This window comes from Balaenoptera musculus, chromosome 15 (assembly GCF_009873245.2).
Source record: "Balaenoptera musculus isolate JJ_BM4_2016_0621 chromosome 15, mBalMus1.pri.v3, whole genome shotgun sequence".
In the NCBI taxonomy this organism is placed as follows: domain Eukaryota; kingdom Metazoa; phylum Chordata; class Mammalia; order Artiodactyla; family Balaenopteridae; genus Balaenoptera; species Balaenoptera musculus.
Window position 1 is genome coordinate 21,244,101 of NC_045799.1, and position 22,301 is coordinate 21,266,401.

The 22,301-nt window shown below is 36.8% G+C and overlaps 1 protein-coding gene across 7 annotated transcripts in view; it reads right to left on the reverse strand.

The window, feature by feature from the left end:
- The window catches only part of RALGAPB (Ral GTPase activating protein non-catalytic subunit beta), a 107,218-nt gene that overhangs the window by 54,370 nt on the left and 30,547 nt on the right, over positions 1-22,301 (reverse strand). For 4 of the 7 annotated variants that reach the window (XM_036824623.1, XM_036824622.1, XM_036824619.1 and 1 more), the window contains 7 exons: positions 20,994-21,180; positions 17,963-18,094; positions 7,248-7,426; positions 6,049-6,197; positions 5,706-5,922; positions 3,432-3,467; positions 1,991-2,192 (listed from right to left, as the gene is read on the reverse strand). In XM_036824623.1, the coding sequence (XP_036680518.1) occupies positions 1,991-2,192; positions 3,432-3,467; positions 5,706-5,922; positions 6,049-6,197; positions 7,248-7,426; positions 17,963-18,094; positions 20,994-21,180 (1,102 nt within the window). The remainder of the gene's footprint in view (positions 1-1,990; positions 2,193-3,431; positions 3,468-5,705; positions 5,923-6,048; positions 6,198-7,247; positions 7,427-17,962; positions 18,095-20,993; positions 21,181-22,301) is intronic. The other 3 variants (XM_036824626.1, XM_036824624.1, XM_036824625.1) reach the window with 1 other exon arrangement.

The window sequence follows — 22,301 nt, forward strand, 5'->3', positions numbered from 1 at the left end:
CCCTTTGATTACTCCCTTCTGCTCTTAATTCTTCTCTGGCTTCTATGGCTAGTTCCTTTAACAGATCTTCTTACTCCACATGCCTCCTAACACTGGTGTTCCTCAGGCTGCCAACCTCAGTTCTCTAAGCTATCTCTTCTACTAGCCTGGTTTTAAACACTACTTAAGCCACCAAACATAATCAGATCAGTCTCTAGCTCCAGATCTACTAGCCAAAAGCATACTGGAGACCTGAGGGCAGGACATGTCTACTGATTACTCTAGTACTCCCTGTGCACAGCGACTGGCACAAAGTAGGAACTTAATAAATATTTGTTGATAAATAGCCCGCAGGCACCTCAAATTCAACAGGTTCAACACTAACCCCATCCTTGGCCCCCTCACAAATCCCTTCTTCGGTCACACTACCACCCACCCAATCTTATGGGCCAGATGGAAGGCTCGTGTTCACAGCCTTCTCCCTTACTGCTATTGATACCGTTTGGAGTATCGCCCCAACCCATCGTCTCCCTCCTAAGAAATGTGCCCCCACCACATGGGGTGCCAGTATCCAATGGGACCCACCTTCACAGCTGTAGCTGATTAGACCAGAGGTAGACACCTGATTAATCAGATCCTCTTTCTCAGGAATCTGAAATTAGGATTCAGAATGCTAATTGGCCCTGCTGGTCACATAGACAAAGGTCACGGAAATTTGAACTTAGAAGCATACTACAATATAAAAACATGATCTGCAGGTAAGAGAAGAATGAAGCAGTTCTGGGAGACCATGATGACAGAGAAACAAAAAGGAGGAAAGTTGTTTTGGTCCCCGAACACTTTCTAGCTCCTGGTTCCTGCCCTTCGTGAGACCCTGCTGCATGTCCTGACCTTAGAAAGTATTCAATAGCGTGAGTTTCTCATAACTCATTCCCCTTTTGCTTAAGTCACATTGAAAGAGTTTTCTGTTACTTAAAGTCAAGTGCCTATTAAGATACTGCTTACTTCCCTGCATGTACCATTCTGTTTCATATCTGTATTCTTCTACACTTTTTCCTTCTGAGTCAGTTTAATCCTCTCTCCTGAGAACCTAGTATGTACAGACACCTGAATGTTCTTATTAATATAAGTATCACTTCAGCAGCTGTGTGAATGATCAGTTGAGGAGGGCAAAGGACAGTCAAGAAAAATAGGAGGTCATTACAAGTTAATTTAGCAAAAAAGTGACAAGGCCTGAAGTGTCATGGTGGGGACAGAGTGGAGAGATTTTTGAGGGTTAAGAAGCAGAAAGACAAGAGTCGGTTGACCATCTAAAGATACAGAGGGAGAGAAGAGAAGCCTTAAGACTCCTAGTTTCTGGCATGAGCAACTGAATGGATGGCAGAGCCATTCAAAAAGACTGGTTGAAGTCATAAATCTGGATAGGATGACCCTACCCAACTTGCTAACATAGTCTAAATACTAGTCACCTTTTATAAGTCCAGCACAATCACCCAATCCTCTGTAACTCTCTCCTGAACCCCCAGGGCAAGTGTATGCTGCTGCTTCCTCTGAATGCCTATAGCACTTTTTCTGTGTCTCTCTCTTACCAGCTTCCTATTGCTATTGGATTGGTGTTACTTGTGTACATGGCTTTGCTCACGTGAGAAAATAAGCTCCTTAGAGGCAGGATTGACAGCTAACATTTCTGGACCATCTATAGTGTCTCGTACTGTGGTAAAAATGTATTAAAAATTTAGTGTGGCCCTTCAAATCTCTCTGTAATTAACAAACGTCATGTAAGATGGAATTAACAATACATCTAAAATAAAAAGGGTGTTAGGGGTCCTCACCAAATCTGGTAAGGCAGGTAAAAAGGAAGAATTCAAGCAAAAAATTTCAGTTACTTACATACATTTGCAGGTATTTCAAACCAACGTTTACTTAACAATTCAACCTACTACGCCATGCTATAATAGTTTCACTATCACAACTATATAAATGGAAAAATAAACAAAAAAAATTCTAAGACCTGGATAAATAAGCTGGCAGAATCTCTTCTCCAGTCTTCTTGCTACAAAAAATCCTACACAGTGTCCCACAAGCCTCAGCTCTTCCTGCTTCATAGTTATCAGGAAATTCACTTGCATCAAACATAGGATTGGAAACCATGGTGTCTGTGGACATTTGTGACCCTTTCCGTCGAAACTCCATGCTAGCTTGTGTTGTAATGGCTGGGGAGAAAAAAGGAGGGTTTTATTATATTTGTTGATATGTAAATAGGCTCATGGGACCCTGGACACAAAGATCAAATGTTGGTGTCATTAAATAGCTACTTGAATAGAATCCAATAATGCTTTTGTTTAGCAATTATGTCTTAATTTTTTTTTTTTTTTTTAAAAAGGGCTCTCTGAAATCTTCTTTGAAAAGGGGTAACAATTTACAGTGGTACTGTCAGTTTAACAGATTCTACAAGATGCATTTTTCAACTGAATTTCTGATTAGCAGAGTACATTTGTATATATCTGTATTCACATACATACAGATATATAACACAGAATTTGGCTTTTCTATTATTTATTCTGTTTTTTTCCTCTCCCTAAAAAATGATGCTTAAACATTGAGAAAAACAGGTACTGCAAATTTACACATTACCCCAGACAGACATCATAATTGAATGGGTAATCCCATGCCAGGTTGTATACTTTAGGGAGAGGGCAAGGTAAGGATAAGAAATGGGTAGGGAGGAAGAGAGAGCATTCCCACCACCCACCCAACTCCAAAACACACACCAAAGAATCGCCCAACCAAGCAAAATGAGAATGAATTTTAACAACCACAGACAGCAGCTAACTTGAGGTTGATAAATCAGAAAATTGGATTGGTAAGAAAGATTATCATGGTCATTCGTTGTCACTGAAACAGAAGCCCTTCGAAAGTTGCTTTTATTTTTAACTAAAGATTTCACAGTGTATTGAAAATCACTCTGAAATCTTTTATCACTCTACATGAAATGTTTAAATTATTTGTAATAACAGATTTAACAGAATGCAGAGTCAAGCATAAATCTTTATGCAACTTCCCATGAGCCATTTTTAGTCCTGAATAAGCTATCCAGCAATAATACATTTGAAAAACACTACATGCAGAATGCATACAAATCAAACACTAAATCTGTATAAAAATACGCTTAAAGCTTTAAATTAAAAAAAAAAAAAAAAAAGCCAAAACACAGTTAGTGCAAAATCCTGGAATTCATGACATGACCAGACTAGTGTACGAAAATAATGGGACTGATTCAGGCAGATTAATTTGCTTTTGCCAACAATCTTCCCCATTCAAAACACAGAAAAGTATTTTTCTTCCCAAGTGCAAAAACTACAAGAGACAATGACAATCAAAATTTTTAATGGAATTATGAAAAAAATAAAAACATGACTGCAATTAAGGAGAAGCTTCTGGTTCCTACTTACAAGATTTATAAGAAAGAAGAATTTGGATAAAAGATGCTGCAAGATAATAGAAATAAATGGAAACAAATCAAAGGACAGTAGTAATTATAAAATACTTTAAAGATGGTGAAATTTTACAATAAGTTAAGAAGCTTTTTAGCTTTTTAAAAGTTAGATTAAAAGCTTTATGATACCACAAGCTAGTTCAAAAACAGGAAATTGTGCATTCAGATCCAAAATTATGATTTTTGTATCATGCAAAACAATGAACGAAGAAAATTACACAACTACAAAAAATTGAGGTTTTGAACTGCCCATAACGTGCATTAAAATTTTAGTTCATTAACCCTTCCCAGCTCAATGTTACAATTACAAAGCACAGCGTACTGTCATGTAACTCTAAAGCTAACCAGTTCACAGAAGCAAACATTTTAAGTTAGAGGTGAACTACATGGCAGAATTCCTTGATGGCAGCCAGTACTTAGAGAACAGACTAACAGAGTCAGTATTCTCAAACTTCCCACCACCCCCAAGACCTCAAGAGTAGCACCCAACAGCACTCTAACCCATTCAGCTTTCTGGACACCTCCTATCTCCTGGGTAATAAATACAACAGCCTTTCTCATCTCTGAACACAAGGTGGGGGAAGAAGAGCTTCTATCCTTTCCCCACCAAAGAAAATGGTAAGAGTTAAAAGTAGGAATTTGTAGCCCACACATGATTTGAATTCTAGTTTCTATCTTTTGGCACAAGAGGGTGAGAAAAGCTGTTAAAAACTCCCTAGAGAGTGGGAAGATCTATAAATTCCCTTTAAGCAAGCCCACCAAGGAAGCAGCAGGTTGAACCACTCTGCATTCAGGGATTTTAGTGTCAACAGCTTGATACCCAAAAGTTACACTGTAAAGAATTGTATCTTAATAAAAATAAAAAATAAAAATATGACTAACTCAATCTAGAATATACAATACAAATTAATAAATATAAACATGGGTCATAAAACTCAAAATATAGGGCACATGAACATAAGAAAACGTAAGCCAAAATGTTTTTTAAATGTTTTCATTTAGTCATCAAATGAGTACATTTACTTATCCATAAGTCAAACTTGCAAATAAAATATGGAAATGGTAGAATATAAAGTGTCTGAATTTGAACAAAATAAACAAAGGAATCCCTAAACTCAATCATGCAATCTCAAATTATATTCCTGAAAATGCCTTTATATGCACTACTTTTCTAAATTATTTAAAGATTTGTAAGGACAACCAAAATAATTTACATGTATATAATGCTAACAGTCATAGACCCTTAGTTCTGAGATGATACATAATAAGAATGCATTTCTGAGAGAAAGCAGAGACCCTTATGACCATTTTATTAGTTTTATCCTTGAAATTAACACTCTCCCTAGAGATGCATAATCTAATGCAATTAGGCATCCTTTTATCTCAAGTTATTTCCAACCCCAGTGGAAAAGTGCTTCTCTTACCAACCAACCAATATTAATTATATTATTACATAAAGCACAGTTAATTCATAAAGCATAGTACCTGGCACAGAGTAACTGCAGATCAATAAGTGCTAGCCATTTTTATTGTTCAGCTCTATAAAACAGTCATAAATATTCAGTATATTCTGCAGTACCCCAGCCTTCCATCCTGCACCCTATGCCACTACTTCCATGTATAATGGTAAGATGACAAAAATCAATCAGATTTAGATAGAATTTCATTTCTGTAATAAAATCTAAATGAAGATATCAGGGTTGAGTTATTAATTTTTCACCAGTCTTATTTACTTACAGAGAAAATATATTTTTCAAAGTGTGCCCTTGAAATAAAGTTCTCTAGACTAAAACCTAAAAGGTTAGAGTCTTCTGTGAAGCAGAAATTTTCTGATATTTATATGTAGTAATGAGTGAATGGCTGTCAAAATCTAAGAAAACACTTCTGATGAATAAATTTCTGGTCAATTATGTTTAATTCTTTATATCAATATTATTATCCTGGCTGACATGAAGGGAACTTCCAGGTCACCTACTGAAAGGAATCTGGTTTAACAAAAAGTGGCTAACCTGAAGTGTTAGACAAAAGCCAAACCTCATAGAACAAACATAAAAAGGACAAGTAGGGAAACTTTCAAAATTACTTCAGCTGGAAGGGGTTAAGCACAAGACACTGCTTGGTCAGAGACAGAGAGCTTTTTAAGATACATATTAATCTTGCAGGTAGGAAAGATTAAAAAGAAAAAAAAGAAAAGAAAAAAATGACAACGTATTTCTTGAGCAATATTTACCAGTCATGCTGCTGTCTCTGTTTATCCCATTATGAAGTTTACAGTGAACAAATGCTGCATCAAATAACCATGATCCAAAGAGATTCAAGATGCTGTTAACCTTTGGTCTCTGTGGGGCAGGCAGTGGCCGGGGTTCTGAACTAGTCTGATTTGGACTTGACAGAGGAGAGGTGGAGGATGTCTGGTGCTGAACTTTTGAGGCGTGAGCAGTACTAACCTATTAGAAGAACACAAGAATATAGCCACACTCATGAAAAGTTTGAGAAAACAGCAGAATTTTTTAAAAGGAGGGCAGATTAAAAAGCCCATTTTATACAGTATAACAATGGTCATGAAAACTTACTGTGCTTGTCTTCATGGTGGCCTTATTCACAGTAACAGCCCGGTGCCTCCGGTTATGTGGTGGGGTGGTATTAACAGCAGTGCTTTGAGGCATACTCAATCTATTCACGGGTGTTGGAGGAGCACTGTCTGATCGGGGTCTAGAAATGCCTTTAAAGAAAGATAAATGGAGTTATTCTTCATAGTTCAAAATATGTGGTCAGTAAATCTTCCTCAAGCAACACCAGTGAAGGCTCACAACAGACTACAGCAGGGACTGCTAGCTGCCTCCCAATATCAATTTGTCCTTTCTTCCTGAGTTACAAAACACAAATTTTAGCTAGGCATGGCTACCCAGAATAAACAACTGCCTTTTGAAGGCTCCCTTACAGCCAGATGTGGCCATGTTCTGACCATAGAGAAGTGGGCAATTATTGGGTGGGTCTTCCCCAAGAAATCTCCTTAAAAGAACCAATCAAAGGTAGATGCTCCTTCCTTCCCAATTCCTGAACAGGATAGCTGGAACTCTTTCAGCCATCATGGCCCATGAGAGTGTGTACAACGGATGAAGAGCCAGAAGATGGAAGGGCCTTGGGTCTCTGACAATGGTGGAACTGCTATAGCAGCCCTGTATACAGCTTAGTCCTGCACTTAACACGTGTGAAAGTAAACTACCTTGTTTAAACCACTAGTACTTTTGGCTAGGTGGCAGCCAAAGTTAACTGAACTAATATATTACCTCTGTAATATATTAATTGCACATAACAAAACGTTTTTGAAAATGATAGGTATTAAATATCGCTGCCTTTTAACAGGTTAAAAAAATTCTGACTTTTCATGTGAAAAACAGTTTAAAACAACGGTTCACAAAAAGTATAAACTGCTTCCTAATGATTCACATAAGAATGATACCTAATGCATTTTAATCTGTATTTTCTTGGATTACTAGTGAGAATGAACACTTTTCTCTTTTGCAAATTATTTATTCATAGTCTTTGTCCATTTATCTACCAGGTCTTATTCTTTTTCTTTGCATTATTTGATCTATTTATATAATAATAACAAAAACCCTCTAGCTATCACACTCGTTGCGAATAATTTTTCCCAGGTTATTATTTGTAATCAACTCTGTTCATCTTTTGCTTTGGGCTGTCCACAAAAGTTTCTAAAACTAGACTCTAGAGTTATCTTCAAACATCTAGCAACATACGCAAAATTCACCTAAGAATGCATCCACCAGACAGCTGATTCCACGCATGGCACGAAAAAATATTTGAGGCAGATGTTTAAGGCAGGGATACTGATTCAATTCTTGCGGCATTCCGCTCACATTTAAGAACTGTTCCTGAAATTTGGGAGTAGAGCTTATAATGGCTGGGTTACTCAAATCCACGGGATTACTATCAAAAGAGAGAGCAAGAATTAATTATACATTTAGAAATTTCTTTAGCAATAAAATGCATGCAATCTAATTTAAGAACAGGCTGTTTGTGCCTATTTCTTTGATTCAGAGAGGAGATTAATCTGTATTTAATAAGCTAGGGACTCAAACATCAACACTACTTTACAGAAGACCTGCAGTGTGCTTACATGAACCTACTTTGCCTATTCAGAGAATGAGAATCAAAATAAGACTAGTTTTTAATTTTTTTAACGTATACATGGATATTTTGTAATATGTTTGGAATTAAGCAATGGAATGGTAAAACTATAAATAAATCAACAAGAACCCCAAGGAGAAAATCTTACTTTAATATTAACATTTCCAATTTTTTAAAACCTATGTGAAAATTGGGATTAGTGTTTGTGTTCACGTGCACATACTAAAGCCATACATTTCAATGTATTTTTTTTCTGTTCCATATTTTTTAAATTTATTTATTTATTTTAACATCTTTATTGGAGTATAATTGCCTTACAATGTTGTGTTAGTTTCTGCTGTACAACAAACTGAATCAGTCCCATGCCTCTAGGTGGTTACAAAACACCAAGCTGATCTCCCTGTGCTATGCAGCTGCTTCCCACTAGCTATCTATTTTACATTTGGTAGTGTATATATGTCCATGCTACTCTCTCACTTCGTCCCAGCTTACCCTTCCCTCCCCACCCCCGTGTCCTCAAGTCCATTCTCTACGTCTGCATCTTTATTCCTGTCCTGCCCCTAGGTTCATCATATCCATTTTTTTTTAGATTCCAAATATATGTGTCAGCATACGGTATTTGTTTTCCTCTTTCTGACTTACTTCATTCACTCTGTATTACAGGCTCTAGGTCCATCAACCTCACTACAAATAACTCAATTTCGTTTCTTTTATGGCTGTATATATATGCCACATCTTCTTTATCCATTCATCTGTCGATGGACACTTACGTTGATTCCATGTCCTGGCTATTGTAAATAGTGCTGCAATGAACATTGTGGGACATGGCTCTTTTGGAATTATGGTTTTCTCAGGGTATATGCTCAGTAGTGGGATTGCTGGGTCGTATGGTAGTTCCATTTTTAGTTTTTTAAGGAACCTCCATACTGTTCTCCATAGTGGCTGTATCAATTTACATTCCCAATAACAGTGCAAGAGGGTTCCCTTTTCTCCACACCCTCTCCAGCATTTATTGTTTCTAGATTTTTTGATGATGGCCATTCTGACCGGTGTAAAGTGATACCTCATTGTAGTTTTGACTTGCATTTCTCTAATGATTAGTGATGTTGAGCATCCTTTCATGTGTTTGTTGACAATCTGTATATCTTCTTTGGAGAAATGTCTATTTAGGTCTTCTGCCCATTTTTGGATTGGGTTGTTTGTTTTTTTGATATTGAGCTGCATGAACTGCTTGTATATTTTGGAGATGAATCCTTTGTCAGTTGCTTCGTTTGCAAATATTTTCTCCCCATTCTGAGGGTTGTCTTTTCATCTTGTTTATGGTTTCCTTTGCTGTGCAAAAGCTTTTAAGTTTCATTAGGTCCCATTTGTTTTTGTTTTTTTTTTTACTTCCATTTCTCCAGGAGGTGGATCAAAAAAGATCTTGCTGTGATTTATGTCATGGAGTGTTCTGCCTATGTTTTCCTCTAAGAGTTTTACAGTGTCTGGCCTTACATTTAAGTCTTTAACCCATTTTGAGTTTATTTTTGTGTATGGTGTTAGGGAGTGTTCTAATTTCATTCTTTTACATGTAGCTGTCCAGTTTTCCCAGCACCACTTGTTGAAGAGGCTGTCTTTTCTCCATTGTATATTCTTGCCTCTTTTATCAAAGATGAGGTGACCATATGTGTGTGGGTTTATCTCTGGGCTTTCTATCCTGTTCCAGTCATCTATATGTCTGTTTTTTGTGCCAGTACCATACTGTCTTGATTACTGTAGCTTCATAGTAGAGTCTGAAGTCAGGGAGCCTGATTCCTCCAGCTCCGTTTTTCTTTCTCAAGATTGCTTTGGGGGGCTTCCCTGGTGGCGCAGTGGTTGAGAGTCTGCCTGCCAATGCAGGGGACACGGGTTCGAGCCCTGGTCTGGGAGGATCCCACATGCCGCGGAGCGGCTGGGCCCGTGAGCCACAATTACTGAGCCTGCGCGTCTGGAGCCTGTGCTCCGCGGCAAGAGAGGCCGCGATAGTGAGAGGCCCGCGCACCGCAATGAAGAGTGGCCCCCGCTTGCCACAACTAGAGAAAGCCCTCGCACAGAAACGAAGACCCAACACAGCCATAAATAAATAAATAAATAAAAGATCTAATTCTGGCTCTGCTCCCGTTGGCTCACGGACTGTGAGCGTGTCATTAACATCATATCGTGCTATCTTCTGTGAAGTAGTGTCATACCACTGTGTCTTCAGGAAGATTGTAGGAAATAAACTTAAAAAAAAAAAAAAAGATTGCTTTGGCTATTTGGGGTCTTTGTGTTTCCATACAAATTGCAAAACTTTTTGTTCTAGTTCTGTGAAAAATGCCATTGGTAGTTTGATAAGTATTGCATTGAATCTGTAGATTGCTTTGGGTAGCACAGTCATTTTCACAATGTTGATTCTTCCAGCCCAAGAATATGGTATATCTCTCCACCTGTTTATATCGTCTTTAATTTCTTTCATCAGTGTCTTATAGTTTTCTGCATTCAGGTCTTTTGTCTCCTTAGGTAGGTTTATTCCTAAGTATTTTATTCTTTTTGTTGCAATGGTAAATGGGAGTGTTTCCTTAACTTCTCTTTCAGATTTTTCATCATTAGTGTACAGGAATGCAAGAGGTTTCTGTGCATTAATTTTGTATCCTGCTACTTTACCAAATTCACTGATTAGCTCTAGTAGTTTTCTGGTAGCATCATTAGGATTCTCTATGTATAGTATCATGTCATCTGCAAACAGTGACAGTTTTACTTCTTTTCCGATTTGGATTCCTTTTATTTCTTTTTCTTCTCTGATTGCTGTGGCTAAAACTTCCAAAACTATGTTGAATAATAGTGGTGAGAGTGGGCAACCTTGTCTTGTTCCTGATCTTAGAGGAAATGGTTTCAGTTTTTCACCATTGAGAACGATGTTGGCTGTGGGTTTGTCATATAAGGCCTTTATCATGTTGAGGTAGGTTCCCTCTATGCCTGCTTTCTGGAGAGTTTTTATCATAAATGGGTGTTGATTTTGTCGAAAGCTTTTTCTGCATCTGTTGAGATGATCATATGGTTTTTACCCTTCAATCTGTTAGTATGGTATATCACATTGATTGATTCGCATATACTGAAGAATCCTTGCATTCCTGGGATAAACCCCACTTGATCATGGTGTATGATCCTTTTAATGTGCTGTTGGATTCTGTCTGCTAGTATTTTGTTGAGGATGTTTGCATCTATGTTCATCAGTAATACTGGCATGTAGTTTTCTTTTTTTGTGACATCTTTGGTTTTGGCATCAGGGTGATGGTGGCCTCGTAGAACGAGTTTGGGAGTGCTCCTCCCTCTGCTATATTTTGGAAGAGTTTGAGAAGGATAGGTGTTAGCTCTTCTCTAAATGTTTGATAGAATTCACCTGTGAAGCCACCTGGTCCTGGGCTTTTGTTTGTTGGAAGATTTTTAATCACAGTTTTCAATTTCAGTGATTGTGATTGGTCTGTTTATATTTTCAATTTCTTCCTGGTTCAGTCTTGGAAGGTTGTGCTTTTCTAAGAATTTGTCCATTCCTTCCAGGTTGTCCATTTTATTGGCATACAGTTGCTTGTAGTAATCTCTCATGATCGTTTGTATTTCTGCAGTGTCAGTTGTTACTTCTCCTTTTTCATTTCTAATTCTGTTGATTTGAGTCTTCTCCCTTTTTTTCTTGATGAGTCTGGCAGGTGGTTTATCAATTTTGTTTATCTTCTCAAAGAACCAGCTTTTTGTTTTATTGACCTTTGCTATTGTTTCATTTCTTTTTCATTTATTTCTGATCTGATCTTCATGATTTCTTTCCTTCTGCTAACTTTGGGGTTTATTTTGTTCTTCTTTCTCTAACTGCTTTAGGTGTAAGGTTAGGTTGTTTATTTGAGATTTGTCTTGTTTCTTGAGGTAGGACTGTATTGCTATAAACTTCCCTTTTAGAACTGCTTTTGCTGCATTCCATAGGTTTCGGGTCGTCGTGTTTTCATTGTCATTTGTTTCTAGGTATTTTTTGATTTCCTCTTTGATTTCTTCAGTGATCCGTTGGTTATTTAGTAACGTATTGTTTAGCCTCCATGTGTTTGTATTTTTTAGTTTTTTTCCTGTAAATGATATCTAGTCTCATAGCGTTGTGGTCAGAAAAGATACTTGATACAATTCCAACTTTCTTAAATTTACCAAGGCTTGATTTGTGACCCAAGATATGATCTATCCTGGAGAATGTTCTATGAGCACTTGAGAAGAAAGTGTATTCTGTTGTTTTTGGATGGAATGTCCTATAAATATCAATTAAGTCCATCTTGCCTAATGTGTCATTTCAAGCTTGTGTTTCCTTATTTATTTTCATTTTGGATGATCTGTCCATTTGTGAAAGTGGGGTGTTCAAGTCCCCTACTATGATTGTGTTACTGTCAATTTCCCCTTTTATGGCTGTTAGCATTTGCCTTATGTATTGAGGTGCTCCTATGTTGGGTGCATAAATATTTACAATTGTTATATCTTCTTCTTGGATTGATCCCTTGATCATTATGTACTGTCCTTCTTTGTCTCTTGTAACAGTCTTTATTTTAAAGTCTATTTTGTCTGATATGAGAATTGCTACTCCAGTTTTCTTTTGATTTCCATTTGCATGGAATATCTTTTTCCACCCCCTCACTTTCAGTCTGTATGTGTCCCTAGGTCTGAAGTGGGTCTCTTGTAGACAGCATATATATGGGTCTTGTTTTTGTATCCATTCAGCCAGTCTATGTCTTTTGGTTGGAGTATTTAATCCATTTACATTTAAGGTAATTATCGATATATATGTTCCTATTACAATTTTCTTTGTTGTTTTGGGTTTGTTTTTGTAGGTCTCTTCCTTCTCTTGTGTTTCCTGCCGAGAGAAGTTCCTTTAGCATTTGTTGTAAAGCTGGTCTGGTGGTGCTGAATTCTCTTAACTTTTGCTTGTCTATAAAGGTTTTAATTTCTCTGTCGAATCTGAATGAGATCCTTGCTGGGTAATCTTGGTTGTAGGTTTTTCTCTTTCATCACTTTAAATATGTCCTGCCACTCCCTTCTGGCTTGCAGAGTTTCTGCTGAAAGATCAGTTGTTAACCTTATGGGGATTCCCTTGTATGTTATTTGTTGCTTTTCCCTTGCTGCTTTTAATATTTTTTCTTTGTATTTAATTTTTGATAGTTTGATTAATATGTGTCTTGGCATGTTTCTCCTTGGATTTATCCTGTATGGGACTCTGCGCTTCCTGGACTTGATTGACTCTTTCCTTTCCCATATTAGGGAAGTTTTCAACTATTATCTCTTCGAAGATTTTCTCAGACCCTTTCTTTTTCTCTTCTTCTTCTGGGACCCATATAATTCAAATGTTGGTGTGTTTAATGTTGTCCCAGAGGTCTCCGAGACTGTCCTCAATTCTTTTCATTCTTTTTTCCTTATTCTGCTCTGCAGTAGTTATTTCCACTATTTTATCTTCTAGGTCACTTATCTGTTCTTCTGCCTCAGTTATTCTGCTATTGATTCCTTCTAGAGAATTTTTAATTTAATTTATTGTGTTATTCATCATTGTTTATTTGCTCTTCAGTTCTTCTAGGTCCTTGTTAAACATTTCTTGTATTTTCTCCATTCTATTTTCAAGATTTTGGATCCTCTTTACTATCATTACTCTGAATTCTTTTTCAGGGAGACTGCCTATTTCCTCTTCATTTGTTTGGTCTGGTGGGTTTTTACCTTGCTTCTTCACCTGGTGCATATTTCTCTGTCTTCTCATTTTGTTTAACTTACTGTGTTTGGAGTCTCCTTTTCGCAGGCTGCAGGTTCGTAGTTCCCGTTGTTTTTGGTGTCTGCCCCCAGTGGGTGAGGTTGGTTCAGTGGCTTGTGTAGGATTCCTAGTGGAGGGAACTGGTGCTTGTGTTCTGGTGGGTGGGGCTGGATCTTGTCTTTCTGGTGGGCAGGGCTGCGTCCGGTGGTGGGTGTGTTTTGGGGTGTCTGTGAACTTAGTATGATTTTAGGCAGCCTCTGTGCTAATGCATGGGGTTGTGTTCCTGTCTTGCTAGTTGTTTGGTATGGCGTCCAGCCAAGCTGGAGCTTGCTGGCCGTTGGGTGGAGCTGGGTCTTAGCACTGAGATGGAGATCTCTGGGAGAGCTCTTGCCGACTGATATTACGTGGGACCGGGAGGTCTCTGGTGGTCCAATGTCCTGGACTTGGCTTTCCCACCTTGGAGGCTCAGGCCTGACACCAGGCCAGAGCACCACGACCCTGTCAGCCACACGGATGTCTGAAGTAAGGTCCTGGAGCAACACCCCAGCATGTGTGGCAGACAGGTAGGATAGGGCAGCAGACCCACTTCAATGTATTTAAAACAATGGGCTTGAGGTATATTTTATATATAAATAATTTTAAACATTTCTATTAAAAAATAGATTTAGGCTTCCACTCAAAATAGTCTGCTTAACTGTCCATTAAACAGCCTTTCCAACCCAAAGTAATATTGTTAGTCAACCTACAGCCAGCACCTGGAAAGAACTTCCACTAGCTTCAAGACAAAAAGAACTAGGGTGAGAAACATAAATCAGTGGTTTATAGATGCCCTGAGCCTTTGAAACCTTTCTCCATCTACTCAGACTCTGAATTTCACATAACTGCAAGTGGGGACAGGGCCGTGTGTGTGCATGTATGGAAAAGGGGCTTCTAGTGTTAGTACACTGTATCCAAAGAACTGTGGTCCACTATGTCGCATAGAGAAGATAAGAAGTCTCTAGAAACAGTACCTACTGGGGATTATAGTTCTATGTTCAAAAATTAGAAAAATAAGCAGTAAGCTTGGAATGGACTACACCTCAGTCCAGCAGAGCTCTGCTAAATTCGTATCTGTTTGATACCAAAAACTGGGGAGGAAGAAACAGGGGTTCAGGGGGAGCCTGCCAGAGAAAGAGAGCAGTGCATATGCCCAAGAGGAGCAAAAATGCCAAGAGACAGACAATAAAGCAGCCTGTCCCAAGGCTGCCTTGATCCCTCCCTATCATGATTGAATGTTCACTGCTTCTTGGAGCCCAGTGAGACCTCTCTATCATCACACAATAACCCCTCTTTTTCACCTGCATTTGTTTAAGTAAGTTCCTATTCTGTATATCAAAAAAAACCCTGACTAAAATACTAAAATCTTTCAGCTCAAGAAGAAAGAGAGAGCCTGAAGACATCAATTAATAGTGAAGGAATAGGAAAAGATTATCCAAGAACTACGAACTCTTAAGAAATATATAACTTTCATGCAACAGAGCATAGAAAAAGATAGGTAGTTTCCTATTTAAGTTACCAAAATATAAATTAGTCAAAAAATAGAAACGGAGATAATCTGGGAAAACATTAAAATAGCATTCCATAACCAAGCAGAAGTTTTCTCTAAGGAATGAAGGATGATTCAATAGAACAGCATTCCATAACCAAGCAGAATTTTTCTCTAAACAATGAAGGATGATGATTCAGTACTGGGGGAAAATTAACATACTATCAATAGGTAAAAGAAAAAACATTTAATTGTTTAAATGGATGCCAAAATATGATTTGAAAATAATTCAGTACTATTTCTGATTTTACTTATATTTTTAAATTTAAAAATTTTTAATTGCTTAGGAAATCAGGAACATAAAAAAGAATAACTATCTAATATCAACAACCAATATCCCACTCAAAATTTCACACAATAGAGGCATTCCAATGAAAATCAGAATGAAAGAAGGATGCCAAAACAGTATCATTTTAACTCAACAATGTACTAGAAATTCTGCCTAATGTAGTAAAACACATACAAAAATAATTATAACAACAATGGCAACTTTTCAAGCATTAGACGTACTGTTTTACATACTTTATCTTCAATACTTATAACAAGATGGATACTATTATTATCCCCATTGTATAGATTAAAAAGAGACTGAGACTCAGAGAGACTAAACTGCTTGCTCAAGTTCACAAAGAAAAAAGTAGCAGAACATGAACTCATATACAGATCTTACTGCAATCAAAGCACTTATAATTAACTACCACAGATTCGAGTATGAATTACTAGAAAGGAGACATTTATTTGCAGATATGTGTTCATTATATCTAGAAATTTAAAAAGAATCAGTGAAATACTCAGAGCATTTTAAAATCCCAAACATATAAAAAATATACAAAAATAAAATAAGCAAAACACTTTCTTTACAGCAGCAATAGCCACTTACAAGATTTAACAGTAGAAAAAAAGTTAGCCTTTCACAACATCAGCAATAAATACATAGGAATAATGGTAAAAAGAAAAAAATTATGCAGATCTCTGTGAAGAAAACTACAAAACACTTCTGCAAGATATTTAAGATTCTAGGGGCTTCCCTGGTGGTGCAGTGGTTAAGAACCCGCCTGCCAATGTAGGGGACATGGGTTCAATCCCTGGCCCGGGAAGATCCCACATGCTGCAGAGCAACTAAGCCCATGTGCCACAACTACTGAGCCTGCGCTCTAGAGCCTGTGCTCTGCAACAAGAGAAGCCATGACAATGAGAAGCCTGCACACCGCAATGAAGAGTAGCCCCCGCTTGCCTCAACTAGAGAAAGCCCATGCATAGCAACAAAGACCCAACACAACCTAAATAAATAAATTAAATAATTAATTAATTAAGATTCTAAAAAAGAAAAATACCTACTCTTAGAAAAGCAAACACAATATATTAAGATGTCAGCTGTTCCTAAATAGAAATACAAGCTTAATGCAATTCTCATCTTTGGCAGAGTCTGGTTAGATGTTCACTAGCTTCTCTTTTCCTCCTATGTTCTCTTGCAGTTAAGTGTGGCATATGTCTGAGTTCCAGCCAATGGAATATGGGTAGCAGTGATTTACATCACACTTCAGGAGCTGGTCCATGAAAACCTTCCACACAATTTTCCTGCTCTCTCTCTTTTCCATCTTCTAGCCAGATACAGAGGCACCTGCCTACAAAGTTAAGGCCCTAATAAAGCCACATGTTGAAGATGGCAGAGACTCTGCCAGCCTGGGTCCCTGAACAACTACCTAAGCAGAGCTGCTCCTTACCCAAGACTTTATGAAACATACTGTAGTAAGCCACTAAGATTTTCACGTTCATCTGCTAAAGGAGGACATGTTCCTTACCCTAATTAACACACACTCCAAACCCCAAAAGGTTTTGTGAGGTTCTTCTGTTCACTTGAGTTTTGTAACATGTCAAACGGATTCTAAAATTCATCTAAAATGTTAAACAGGCAAGAAGAGATTTAAAAAAATATTCCAAGACATGTTTTAGGGAAAAAGATATTAGTCCCACCAAATATCAATAACTATTATAAGGTTAAAATAATTAAAAGTATTAATCTCCTATAAGAATGAATTAAAAGATCAATGGAATAATATGTGACCCAAAGACAAAACCCATATATATAAAGGAACTTAATGGCACAAAGGAAACAAAGTCAGAAGAAATCATAGGTGAATATCTATCTGATCAAAGAACACAAAGACTTTCTAATCTTAAAGGAAACAGAAAATAATCACAGAAAAAGACAGATTTAAAAAAATAAACTAAAATCACTGAAAGATGAAAAACACACAATACAAACTGAAAAAAAATGATAGAAAGTGGTTAAGATCCCTAACTTATAAACAGGTCATACAGAGTAATTTAGAATCACTAATACACAAATAGAAAAATGAGGCTCGTCAAACCAGAAAGAAAAGATATGCAAGGAAAAAGTTTACAAATCAAGACAGTATACAACAGAACCAAAGTTCCACAGAGCACAAGGATGGGGCTAGTAGAGAAAGGTAGGAAGCAATGAAATTGAATTGAATAGAATTACTATAAAAAAAGAAAGAGCATGAAGTATTACTTTTAGCAATTTGTCCCTCTGTGAAATTTTATGGGGTACCCTCAGTGTAATTTTAAACAACGCTACTGGAGGAGAGGTCCTGAGAGCCAGACTGACTAGTCAGTGCTGGTCATAGAGAGGAACAAGCTAGTCTCCAGTCCCCACAGAATGTGACAAAGTCCTGGGAGAGAGATCATCATCCAAGCTGCACCAACAGGCAAGAGAACAAATGCTGCAACTACTGTAGGGAACAAGCCTCTAGAGAGTGTGGCCCAAGAGCAGCTGAGGACAGCCTGACCCTGCTGGGACGGGGAGAGCAGGGGCACATGATGTAGATGTGTGTGCTGTCCAATTTGGCTCCATCTGATGACTGGGCTTAACAGCCACACTGTGAACTCCAACAAGGAGTTATAGCACCGTTCCTGCCCTAAGACACTCACTGCGTAAAGACCACGTGAAATACAACAACAACAGTACCTTAACATATGTAAAAAGCGAAACCATGTCTGTGCAACACACTCATTATCCATTTCAGGAGGGATCAGACTGGCATCTTCATCGGGAACTTTAAATGGAGGAAATGAAGGACCATATGTAAAGCGTAGCAATCTAGAAAATAAAACAAATCACACCACCAAGTTCATTTTGGAACAGAATGGAAAATACATTCAAGCATTAAAATATACTAAGAGAAATATGATTAGAGAAAATAGATGAAACTTGTATTATACCTCATTGAAGTGAATAAAATAAATGAAAACCCTTGTTTATAAAATAGACAAACTGGAAGAGGATTTCCAGTTTTGTAAAGGATTTTTTAAAACATGTATTTCTTTTTTTAAATAATTAATGTTATTTATAATTTAGTTCATATATTTTTAAGTTATATAATTTATAAGTTTACTTTATTTACTTATAAAATTTCTTTATAATTTTATAAATTTATGTATTTAATTGTAAGTTTATTTTACTTATATGATTTTATTATAATTATCAAATAAGTGATTTTATAAATTAAATATTATATCTCATATAAATTTTATAATACATCTTGTATATAACATTATAATATGTATAACATGTAACATACAATGGTGTATATAATTATACATAATATAATTTTATAATATATACTATAACATAAATTACAAATTAAATATTACTTTATAAAATTAAAAATTACCTAAAAGTTTACTTTATAATTGCAAATAACAAATCATATAATCATAATACACAATTATGCTCATGTTGATTATATAATTAGTCATGTAATATAAATAATAAATTCTTTAAATTACTTTTAAAAGATTCATCGCACTGCAGGGCTTCCCTAGTGGCGCAGTGGTTGAGAATCTGCCTACCAATGCAGGGGACACGGGTTCGAGCCCTGGTCTGGGAAGATCCCACATGCCGCGGAGCAACTAGGCCCGTGAGCCACAACTACTGAGCCTGCGCATCTGGAGCCTGTGCTCCGCAACAAGAGAGGCCGCGACAGTGAGAGGCCCGCGCACCGCGATGAAGAGTGGCCCCCACTTGCCGCAACTAGAGAAAGCCCTTGCACAGAAACGAAGACTCAACACAGCCAAAAATAAATTTAATAAATAAATAAATAAAAATAAAGGAATTCCTTTAAAAAAAAAAAAAAAGATTCATCGCACTGCAAATGCCTTCAACACAACTAAGCTATAATTTATTCATAATAACTGCTACATAACTTTAAATGAAGTTTAGAATTTATGGTCTGTGTGCCATAAAATGAATTTGACAATTCAATTATTTAACTAAATAGTAATATTCCAAATGTATTAAAACTGTTCAAAGCCCTCTGACCCAATTATTAACCTATTATAATTAGAATAGATTATAATCTATTATAGTTATATAATCTAAAGATTATGTCTTAATAAAATAACCAGAATATACAGAAAGACTATGTATAAAGTACTCACATATCAACAATATTTTTAAAATAAAACACAGGGAAAAACTTAAATATCAAAACAGCAAGGAAATTATTAAATGAATTATAATTCCATTTATAAAATGAAAAACTATAAAGCCATTAAAAAATGATCTTGAGATTTATTTAAGAAGAAAAAAGGCACATGTAATTACTGGGACAAGAATCAGACAACAGATTAAAAAAAAGCAGATAATACTATATCAAATAATCTCAAATTGATTTTTTAAAAAAGAGAAAACAGAAAAAATACATTCAAACTTTGGTTATTTGTAAGTGATGGATATTTCCCCCTACATCTTCCAAATTTTCTATTATAAGCATGTATTGCTTTTATAATCAAGATAAAAGGATGTATTATTTAAAAATAGATTCATAATATTGACATTCACAAAGATATACCAGAATCAATAGAATATTCCAAACCTTCATCTTAGTTTAAACTATGATAAAGAGATAAACATTTATTAACTCTCAAAACGACCAGTCTACCTTCTGATACATGACACCACCTACGAATGATCTGTTCTCACCTCCACCACTACCCCACCCCCAATCAAATCTGAATCAGATCAAGTCTCTAGATCTAACCACCAGTGGACAGGAAATACAGGGGACAGAGGAACATGCTAATTAACACAACTAGGACATAATCAGAAAAATCCAAAATGTGAAGCATTCTATAAGACAAACAATCCAGTTCAACAAAAAAACTGCAAGGAAATAAAAATGAGAGAACAGTAACCTACAGTTTAAAATAGGCTTAAGAAACATGTCAACTAAATACAATGTCCAAACCTTGTTTGTGTTCTGATTCAATGGATTCAACTATAAAAAAAATTGAGACATTCAGGGACATCTGAACACTCAACAGCTAACCAATATTAACAAACTATTAACATTCTGTTTAGGTGTGGTAAGTGGTATTGTGATTATGTTTAAAAAAGAATGCTCAGCTTTTATAGTCATATTAAAAGAAATGAAAAAAACAAGTCTGAGAAAAATGAAGCCTAACAGTTTACTCACAGAATAGTGATGGCATTACATATAAATGGTAAAAAAAAAAAAAAAAAAAAAAAAAGTTAAACTATTATAATAAAATACTGCCTACTTTGGTCACACAGGAGAACATTATAGTATGGTCCTATTTCTGTAAAATTATGTATAAACATATATAATAAGACTTCTGGTGAACTTAACTCTTTCTGTTATACCTTTGGTTTGTTTTTTTAAAATAATGATCATGAATATTTTAATAATCAGAATAAGAGTGGGATTTTGGGGGTGGGAGTGGTAGGGCTCTGAATTTATCTGCCTCTCCAAAATACTTGCTTAATCTAAAATGTTTTGGATTAGACAGGCACTAGCCAAACTGACACATCTATTTTTAAAAAGTGGTTTGATTCTCTATCTAAAGTACAGTAATAAGAGACACAGAATAGAGACTTTTTACCATGTACTCTGTGACTCCCAGAAAGACACAGAACTAGGGGAAAGCTACCCAAGGCCAGACGGATGAAGGAAGGCAAGTGGATGATGGTAACTTACCTTGAAGTGAGCGCACAGATGACCTTGCTCCACTGCTCCACCACTGCCGGGTGGTGCCTCCAGTTAGCCACCATCTCCTTGGCTGTTTTCCAGTAGGGAGGTGTTGGGAAGCACCGAGTACAAGCTAGTAACCAAACCTCAAAGAGAACACCAATCAACTTCTCTGCTAGATTCTCAGCAATGCCACCTTACCAACAAAAAGAAAACATCTTTGGCATACTTATTTGTAAAGCAGAATCTTTAATTCACTGACTTGGGAGAACTGGTCAAAAAATTAAAATAACTGCAATGTTAAGTTTTGACTTTCAAATAACCACTTAACAGTGAGAACAAAAAACTATTCTTAGAAGCTCCTATGAAGGAAATCATGGATACATCAACCCATTATCACTTTGAAAGTTTTCAAGTGGCCCTGCTCGATTCGTATTGAAGATCTTAATCTTCCAGCAGTGGGACAAGGAGTACAGAGGGAAGAAGGGAAAGGATGAGTGTCTATAATGAACGACTGCTATAAGTCAGTTTCTGTGCACACAGCTCATACACATTAATTCTGCAGGATAGGTATTTATAGTATCTCTTACCAATTATCGATTATACCCATTTTGAAGATGAGAAAACAGGTTCAGGAAATTTAAGTAACTTGCCCAAGTTCACACAGCCAATAAGTAAAGGAATCAGAACAAATACCCAAGACTTTTTACCTCTAAACTTTGCTATAAAATGCTTCAGGTGTTTGAAAGCTACCCTTCAAGGGAGAGGGAGACAAAGAAGGGAGCCGAAGGACTGGTGCTGGGCAGGACAGAGCCTCAACCATGAAAACAGAGCTGCTCCTCTGTTCCAAGCCCTGGAACTAGGAAGAACAGCAGTGGTCTGTACTCTGCATAGCTCCAAAGGCAAACTTGGGACGAGAAGGAAAAGTTCTAAGGATTCCTATTTCAAATGTGCAAAAATGAAGTTTCAACAATAATAAGCCCCAGAAGTGGATGGACTGCCTGCCTCATGGTGCTGAAATCCCTGGCATGGGGAGTGTGTAGCAGAGAGACACACTATCTGTGTCTGGCCAGCTATCATCAATACCAGACAGGGCATTCCTATTATGGGGTCCCTTGCAACACTAAAACTCTAGTTTTTTTTTAAGATATCTTCCTGGACACTGCATTTGTGTGAGAGCACAAGCACACTCACATGTGTTAGTAAAGAGACTGCACAGATGAATAAGCAACAAGGGAACTTGGATCTAGAATATCAACTTATTGTCTGTGTATACTGTGCATACAAAGCAGGATGTCTAAAATACACTCTAAAATC